A 9,544-nucleotide genomic window follows, 5' to 3' on the forward strand; every position below is an offset into this window, starting at 1 on the left:
CAGTCAAGTCGTTATCATTCTTGTGATAGCACTTGTACCCTTCAAGATTTTTCTTCGGTAAAAATGTTTAACCTTAGGTAGGATTGTTTTTGTGCGCCAATGAATAGTCAATCTACAGTGACCCGTTCAGCTTTAGTCACGTGGGAATCCTACTTATCCCCTTAAGTGCTTCCTAATCAATCGATGGCCGTACCCTTAATTTTCTTTGCCTTTGAGACTTGTTGATTCACGTAGATGCTTTTGGTAAATGATGGAGACAAGCGAAATCTCCACAGAAATTCAAAACATGTGTACTTCTAATGTAACAATTAGTAAGCCAGAAACATAATAATCAAGATGTTGGAAACGTAGTTGTCGCATGAGTGACTTCTTCTTCGGTATTTCCTTGAATACTATTTGTAAACTGTCCTATAATAGGTCAAAAAGCAACGAAACAGCCTAAGGATCGCTATATAGCAACTACATAGGAGGAAAGATCACTGGCACCTTCAGAGTGTCCCAAATTTCAAAATGTTTCTCCACCGATAATAATTTTTCCGATCGGCGTATAGTTGCGGCGGATGCAGCAAAAGGGAAAACATAGATAAAGCGAATTGTGAGGTGAGAATAACTCTTGAGGCCCAAGCAGGTCTTTCATTTCGTCTTCTACTTCATACGCCTTTGAAGAATTCTTATTATTTAATAAAATTCAAACAGTTTCTCTTGTTTCTTAAGTATGACGATGTGGTCGTATGTTGGTGTTCAGCTAAGAACAAAATAAATTAACGCTAAAAAAAAGATACAGATTTATGCACAACCAGAAAAATCCCGGAAGAATAGAGTTTATTTTGCTTACAGGTATCGCGTATTTCGATGTCGCCCGAAGCGTCACACTGCAAAAAAAGTAGCCTATCGTACGTATTAATGGCGTTGAATAGCAATAAAAATGGGATCTGAAGGCCACTATGCCTCGTAGTTCTAAAAGTAAGAATGCTTAGGAATAATGAGTTTTTCATAGAATAAGGGGTGATTGCGAAGTTTTAGGCATATCCGCATAATGTCGTAACTTTATTAGCTTACTACTACCTGGATCATGCTACTGGCTTGTGTGGGTGATGCTTTGCCCTCGAATCGAAGTACAACGTGTACTTACCAGCAATTAGAGCATGTCACCCTTGTAAAGGTTTAACAAACCGAAGGCCAACAGAGAGAAGCTCAGGGCTTGCCCCCCACCCTGCGATTTGTAAACTTAAGCAGCATAAGCGTAAATATGAGCCGTATGTTAGCTTAATATATTCCTATTAATTCTTAACACCAGCTAATGCTGACAAAGAACATTTTTCCCTAATACACTAGTAGCGATGGAGTTTTACCAATGCTTACTCGACTGTCCGACGAAGTCGTGCAGCCAAAATCAAACCTGAATATTCGAAAAAACGACCACGAACCGTCTGACGTCAGGCGATTCGTGGTCAGATGAAGCGATAACTTCCGTCTGTTCCTTACGACAAACACTAGTAGCAAACTGGCGTTACTATGTACAGATCACAGAGACTTCCCTCTGCAGATGATTCTTTTACTTACTTGGGCTGCTAACACGGGTTTTTTTTCGCGAGATCGGTATATAGTCTTAATAATTAATGTAACAGTCGTTCGTTATGGCAAAATATCGAGATGAATATATTTGACGTAAAATGGAGTGCATGTTTTACATATGTGCGTTTGTTAGGTGTGTGTTATGTGCACATTCCGTATGAGTGTCGTTGTACATGCTCATGGTATACATATTCATTTAAAAGCTTTTTGTCTGACAGAAATTTGTGCGTTTACCGCGGCAGAAACCGAAGTTGTGAACGCCGTCTAACTCGTATTCTGAACAATCTCTTCGTGTAGCGAAAAAAAGAATAGAGAAGGAATGGCACAGGTCAGAAGAGATATGTTGGAACAAACTTTGATATCGATGGTTTATTGGAGTAGTTTTTTTGTTGCATTTGCCGACGAGGACATTTTTAACGGGCCTGTTTATTTAACGCAATTGTTATCGTTTTAATCACGGGTTCAGTTCGGAGAATAAGCTATTCACTTTAAAAACCATTTCTGTTTTTAAGGCCCTTTGTAATAGTATCACTGAATAAACCGACGTTGTTACGCCATGACTTACACGCATAGATACACCCGTCTGCAAGAGGTATGGCGGCACAGTGTCTCACCACTGGATACAACATTTAACACGCGGACACCTGTTTTTTTAGTTTCCGGTGAATATTTTCTCGTCGCCTATGAATTAAGAACGATTTGTGGTTGCAGAACTCGGCAGCGAATGACACCGAGCAGATTTCTTCGCATTACTATTATTATTCTCGAAGAGATTTTATCTGACCTTTGAAGCACTCTACCGAAAATCTGCACTGCAAGAGTTCTTTTTATAGCCCTAATTGAGGGTGGCTCAAACGGCCAATTGGTCGGGCAGCGTTACAATCTTAGGCTATTAGTTTTTTGTCGCCAGTCATTTTTACCGACTTTGAGGGTCTACTGCGATATAACAGAAACCATTTTTACAATGTCAGTCATTTCTTTTTATTGCCACTGTTTTTTTTCTGCACAATCTGTCCCTGACAGATGGCACACGTATCTGTAGGTGGCGGAACGGATTTTCGAGAATTTTGATCCAAGCTAGAGCGGCCAAACTCTCTTCATTCATACAGCTTGTGTGGCTGGCGGGACCTACAAAAGCGACCCCCCCGTCGCTTGCATTCCGAGGCTTAGCCGGCCAAACCATCAATAAATTTCCATTCGTATTGTGTCAACATATGCATACACACATAGCAAAGTACAAGACGGTCTCGCACTGACGATTACTCATTCTTCCTGCTGCTACCGTGACGGATAAAGCGTAGGTGATAGATAGGAGTGACGTCTGCCTATGTCGCTCCCTAATTGTGTACCTGTCGCGCGTCCCGCCTGTGCGTCTGTCTGTGTTGGCTGTGAAAGCCGAGATTCTCGTGTATCACTTGCGTGTTTCCGGGACGAATTTAGCGCAGATGCCGATTACAGAACTTCTAAAAGAGGGGTTTTGTCGGGGGCAATGCTACGAAACGGGTTGAAGAGAGGGAAAAGACTAAGGGATCTTCTATGTTGAGGTGCTTTAATGGAATGATGCTGGTGTAATAGCTGAAACAAAAACTTCGTCATGACAAGAAGGTGCAATAGGTATGACCGTAAAGGAGAGCTGTAGCAACTGGCGATTGGATTTTTCTTTGTTACTGTCTCCTGGTACTGAAGAATTGAGTAGCACGGGGTTGAGTGTATTGGGCGACCGACTGCAAGATGACATCACTTAGCAGTCCTCAGCGTTTTCGGCCTATATAGCACCTCGGTACGGAGACGTATACAGGGTCAACAAGTGAGCAGCGTCGGCCGCAGTGCCAGCGGCATCTGTTTGGTTATTTTATATGAGCTACACTTAGTGTTTCCGCTGCTGTTGCTAATACTGGCGCTGACGTCACCCGTTCAGCTGAGCTAACGTATCGCGGAAAGGCGTCCAATTGCAGAGTCGCACCGCGATTTTGCTAAGAGATCGCTCGCACGTGCGGGGCGAAAAAATCTTCCACTGGCGACCTCGGTTTACAGACACACATACACAAATAGATCTACACACACGCCGAGTGTGTCCTGCCAACATGTTCCAGTAGTCTTCAAACATCCCTACCTCCCTTTCCCCCTCGAGCTCCAAAGAAAAAGCAATGCAAAATTGCGGTGATGGCGACGATGACGACGGCGCGTGAACGGCGCTGCTGGAAAGCGACGACATCGGTAACTACACCCCCCCCCCCCCACCCGCTATCGATAGACACTCTCCCTTCGTGTCATCAAGCGACTGCGACACGGGGTAGGACTGGTCCACCGCGCACGGAGTTAGTTATTGTTGTTCCCGCATTTAACGCACTTCGGCTTCGCTGCGTCAACGCCTCGGTTTAACGTCGATGGAAACAAATCGGTGGCCGTTTTGAGAAGCGATCTCATCGAATGTCATTGACTGCGCGAACGTACTTTCCTTATCCTCCTCCGTCGATTAGAAGGAGAGGGGCTGTTGCGCGAGTGATATTAAACTAGTCAAACTCCAGCTTTTTATATTCTGATCGTCAAATAGCTTACATATATTTATTTATATACGCTTATTAGATCAGTCCGCGAATTCCATTTGAACTAAACCAAACAAAGTTTACGAGGCACGAATCTGCTGTAGTGAAAACGAATCTTGCACTAGAGTGCACAGTTTTTTTTTACAGCTCTCCGAGGCTCGCAGGATCCCTCGGCTTTTTCTGCAGGAAGTCTGACGTTCCATCGTGAGAGTTAAATAATAACAGTGCCTTTCAACGCATGATTGTAGTGACCACAATAGGAGCGTCTACATAACGAGCTTGAAACTACACCCTGTTGCTGTGCTTATGATAGTGACGAATAAAGCAGTGAGTTAGTGTTGCTTTGTTGTAGTGTGATCTCTTTTGTGTTTATGGACACGCTTCATACAAGCGGGCTAGTAAATATATAAACGAAGCAGCTACCCGCGCGATGATCTACAAAGAAAGGGACTCCCTAATTAGAGCCGCCGCTAATGGCAAGATGGCCACACCAAGCATAAATAGCTATATGGGAGGTGGAAGGATATCGGCTAACAAATCAGTGCTTAACAGTCGAAACCATTTCTTGGTTAGTATAAGAGAATGTAACTGGTTGCTTACATAAGGATTTACTACTAGCAAGAGAGTACTGCGTTATGCAGGCCATATGTATTTATAAAGTTGAAATAAGGCCTTAGCTTATTAGGATCGGAAATAAGTTTATGAAGGTATTTTTTTATTCACTTGTTTGCTATCGTGTTTCCCAGAAGTTCACTAGACGTGTCTTATTCACAGAAGGTTAAGACCTTTTAAAATGGAAAGTTAGGTACAGGTTGCATACCCCTTGTTGTGTGGACATCTATCGCTTAAAATTCGCCTCGGCGGAGTGATACCATGTATGTATTGGGTTATCAAAAAAATATTGATCGTATCACGAAATCGGAGTTATATCGGGTCAGCATTGGTGTCATTTCAAGGCTGAAATCTGACAGTAGTAGATATGCTGATGTTGAAATGTCTTTATTCAGACATAAAATAAAACTCCTGCAATGATTTGATTAATTTTACTACGTTTAAGGCATAAATGCTACTCAAACCGACAAAAAATCTGTGTTTTTTATTATCAGGATACGTCGCTAAAAACAACTGTCCAAAACACTTTTGAAATTTTTATATGAAAATGCTTCTCGTATTGGGCTAGCAATTATGGAAAAGATCGATAAATTGGTTGCGAAAGACTGATATGTGAGTACTGATGACATCGCTAAAAAACTAAAGAGTCACCGCCTAACAGTTTTAAACTATTCGCGTTATTATTTCCGTCTACGAAATTCCCAAATCGAAGAATTTCTAACGTAACTGATCATGAGCGACGAAAAGCAGATCACATACAACAATTACGTGCAAAAAAAAAACAAACTAAAAAACTTGCCTCACAATCTGTGACAAGGATCAGACGGATGACAAATAAGGTCCAGTTCCCCAGTACCTGTTCGGTGGGATCGAAAATTACCAGGAAGCTACCCCCTAGAAGGATGACTGATTCAAAAGCTAACAAGATTACTACAAACTATAGAGAAGGAAACAATGGGATCTAATGAACATAAAAGGCGTTAGCTTCCACCATACCAAACTGCACACATATTTAGCTAAAAAAAAGGCATAAATTGAAAGAGCTTCGATGGAAATTTTAACATATCTGCCGTATAGCCGATCGTACACCATGAGACAATGCTCTGTTTCGGTCTCCGCAGCGTATCCTTAATGATATTGATTTAATTTCAATGGAACGGTACAACAATCACTGGCTACAATTCCTGGCCCTGACACTATAATAATCCTACAGTGATGAAACAGTGGCGTTACTAGGAAATAGCTGAAGTTTATCGTTTAAAATGGTACATATATAGTTTTCTAGTGTTAATTTAAAATATAAAAGGAAACATTTGCTTTCATTTTGGCTGAAAAACCGATCACCTATTATATTACGTACATCTGCCTGTGCATGCTTAGTTATGTGTATAGTAGTGGTGGTGATGATACGCCGCGTGGCACTATTTGTTTGTCGTGTTGAGTGAAGCTATTTATTCGACCGACTTCACTAGAAGCCATATATCGTCTGTTGGTGTACTGCCTGTGGTCCGAATCACTTCAGTCGCCTTGATGAAGATTCGATAATGATAAAGTTATGGTGTTACCAAGGAAACTGCAAAGGGTCAGCGATCAGAATGGTCCATATTTGCGTTAGTAATATTATTTTAAAGTATAAAAAATATCGACACCAATTTTAGCTCATAACCAATCAATACTTTTCCGACAATTTAATTTTTTGTTCTTAAAGTGAGGTTCTAAGCCCAATGATATTTGCTTCAGTTACGCCAGTTTGGTGTAGAGGTTGTGCGTTAAACTAGGATCGCCGAATCTCATTTAATAAGTTTTATGCACTGAATTCAAAGCTCTCCTGTCTATAAGTGGGGGCTTTCCATTGTATTCAGTACTTATAGTAAAAAAAAACTGCGTTCATACCAGGTCTTTTTTTGTAATATTTATGTGTTTTTAGCAGGACTCTAAGCAGCGCACTGGCCTCATTTAATGGTTTATAATACAGCAAAACAAAACAAGCTTATATCTAAAAACAATGCTGATCTAGCGCTAGAGATATATCTGAACCTAAAATTTACTCAAGGACTCAAAGGAACAAGCGCAGGTTGATTTTTTATATCTCCTGGAAATTTTCCTTGTACATTGCTAACCTCCTTAGTGCCCCCTATTTAGTGACGCGCAGGGACATTGATTCAATTTCATAGACCACGAGGTATTCATGGATAAAGAATTCCTCAGCGCCCCTTGCGAGAATTTACCCCATACAGAGCTCATATCGACAACTACTGCAAGCATCACAAACGATTATTGAACTTTGAACCTAATGCGTCCCTGATATAGCTCAATGTTCGTGATGTGTACGCGTGACGATCTGTGCTTTTGTACCTATCTACTACGGCAAAGAGGCATCGGATTTCTATCAGCGAGAAGTTGCGACAGGCCGGTGTATAGCAGTCGACACAAACGATGCGTGAATACGAGTCGTTCAAATACATTTGCCAATAGAAACGCGCTGTATATCATTGGGCTTGTTTGTAGAAATTGAGCACGCCAAGATAGCGAAATCTCTGTTGCCCGGGTCGACCGCATTATTGTGCCATTCGACCAATAGAATTTGTCTATAAAAGGATTGTTCACATAAAAACGTTGTATATGTGCGTGAAATACGCGTTCTGTCTATAGCAGATATAGTAATATGGATGTTAATAGCAGTGACAAAATGAGAAGCTTTTCAATGCAGTCCGCATTATTATACAAATTTCGTTATTGAAATCTTTGGATTTAATGGGCCTTACAAGATACCCCCCCGGGAGCAAATCATCCTCTACCCTTCGGTGACTGGCTCTACGTGCCCCGTCCTAACACGTACGGTTCATTATAGAACGATCCGCAGCACAATTTGACAACTCACATGTTCATTAGCGTACGCGATACTAACTTGTCTAAGGCCAGCCACTGGTTAATTAATATAGTCAACGGGGCACTTTCGTGCCTCGGATCAAGCCATCGTAACGCATCTTTCTATGTATTTATTTTAGAGATTTTTTTTAAATAATATTAATATTTATATGTAAATATTATTTATAGTTTAGGAAACTCATACATGACGCTAACAGTCCCATATTAAACAGCAGCTGGTGGAGTTCCTATTTAGAGAGAACCATTCGGCAGAGTCAAGAAAGCCCGTTCAATCTTTTTTAATCGTGTTCAATATGGTTTTCTTCTGGCCGTGATTTCTGCTTTACAAATCTCTCTGCTAAAAACTGAGGTCCACCATAAACGACGGAACTCATTAGGCTGCACAAAAAATAATTCTGATAGAAATCCTAACCTTTGGAGTTTTTGGAGCAAGGACAGTTTTGTTTACTCTCTTACTTGTCTAGCAAATAGATTTTTCGAGACAAATTAATAGGCAACCCTAATCGACGCGGCCTTTTGTTCATCAGAGACATTGGAAATGTCTTCATTGAATAATGTATCCTCCTGAGTTTCGAGAAAAAATTGACACTTACGATATAGATATATTTTCGTCGTCGTCACGTTTAAATCATCGGTGACATCCATAATAAACGCAGACACAGTTGAAAAAATAGTGGAACACACGTAACTAGTCCTCTCATGCGCATTCGCTGCTGGACCAGCCTCTAAGATTTATCTGGTTTTACTGGCGCCATGAAATCGTTTGTAACGTGCGCCCATTAGAAGCAGTCGAAACGTACTGCATGTATCCGTGACGGATGTCGTATCAGCCAGGGTAGGTCTATGCCACCTGTTATTCGGGTCTTCGCTCTTATCGAGGTAGTGTTTGTATTCATGAAGATAAGCGGCATGAATAATATCGGCGGGAAAGATGCTTACAACGCTGTGCGCTTTATCCACACACGGACTAAACAGATTCGACTATATAGACTTACTTGAGTTAGTCGTATATAATTAAATGAAGAACACTTGGCGATTGTTAGTTTTGCAAACAAGATTTGGTAACCAGACATTAAGAAGTTTATGGCAATAGAATACCTGAAACAGTTGCTCGTTCCCGTATTTTAAGCATAGGATATAGTTTACTAGCTCGTGACATCAAGCGACTGCGAACTCTGTTTCTTTTGATTTGGATTTTCCTTTTTATTCAGGCGATGACAGGCAAAGACAAGCGGGAAATGGACTCCCTCTTACGGACGAACTCGGTCAGTTCGCTCGAGAGCGGTAAAACAGGTGCTCCCGCCGAATCGGTAGCCGATAACATCTCAATGGGAGGAAATGGAGCAAGATACCACTCTTTGACCACGTAAGTTTTCTGCTGACAAAAATACTTAGTCGTAACCTATACGTCGATGAGGCTCTATTCCTGTATGCTTACATTAGCTAATGGCCCTATCTTTCCTATCTACTTGAAAGAGGCATGTATAAGTATTAACAAATCTATAATTGTAATCTTTCTTCGCTACATTCTATGCAATTAAATCCCACAGACTAAGCTCGGGATCAAAAAATAAACAGTATTTCTTTAAGTACTCTATTTCAATGCTTCATCCAATTTTTTCGTTAGGAATGGTCAAACAATGATGCACCTTTTGAAGGGCAACATTGGCACAGGTGTGTTAGCTATGCCCTCGGCACTTACCAACGCCGGTCTTCTCGTCGGCTCCGCCGGAATCATCTTGATCGGTATCATCTGCATCCATTGCATGCATATGTTACTGCGGTGCAACAGGATCCTATCAAAAAGGTTCGTATATTTATTTGTTCGACACGGTTCGAGCATTATCGAAAGCAACATTATTTACTATCGATGAAGGCAAATTAAGAAAGAAGAATTATTAAAATCTGATCGGTAGTAATAT

The 9,544-nt window shown here is 41.1% G+C and overlaps 1 protein-coding gene across 1 annotated transcript in view; it reads left to right on the top strand.

Moving 5' to 3' along the window:
- LOC111243293 (uncharacterized) overlaps nucleotides 1-9,544 on the top strand; it is a 30,760-nt gene that overhangs the window by 16,415 nt on the left and 4,801 nt on the right. Inside the window, exons 6-7 of the mRNA XM_086976980.1 lie at nucleotides 8,834-8,988; nucleotides 9,250-9,429. Coding sequence (XP_086833106.1) covers nucleotides 8,834-8,988; nucleotides 9,250-9,429 — 335 coding nt within the window. The remainder of the gene's footprint in view (nucleotides 1-8,833; nucleotides 8,989-9,249; nucleotides 9,430-9,544) is intronic.

This window comes from Varroa destructor, unplaced genomic scaffold (assembly GCF_002443255.2).
Source record: "Varroa destructor unplaced genomic scaffold, Vdes_3.0 BEIS01000001.1, whole genome shotgun sequence".
NCBI lineage: Eukaryota > Metazoa > Arthropoda > Arachnida > Mesostigmata > Varroidae > Varroa > Varroa destructor.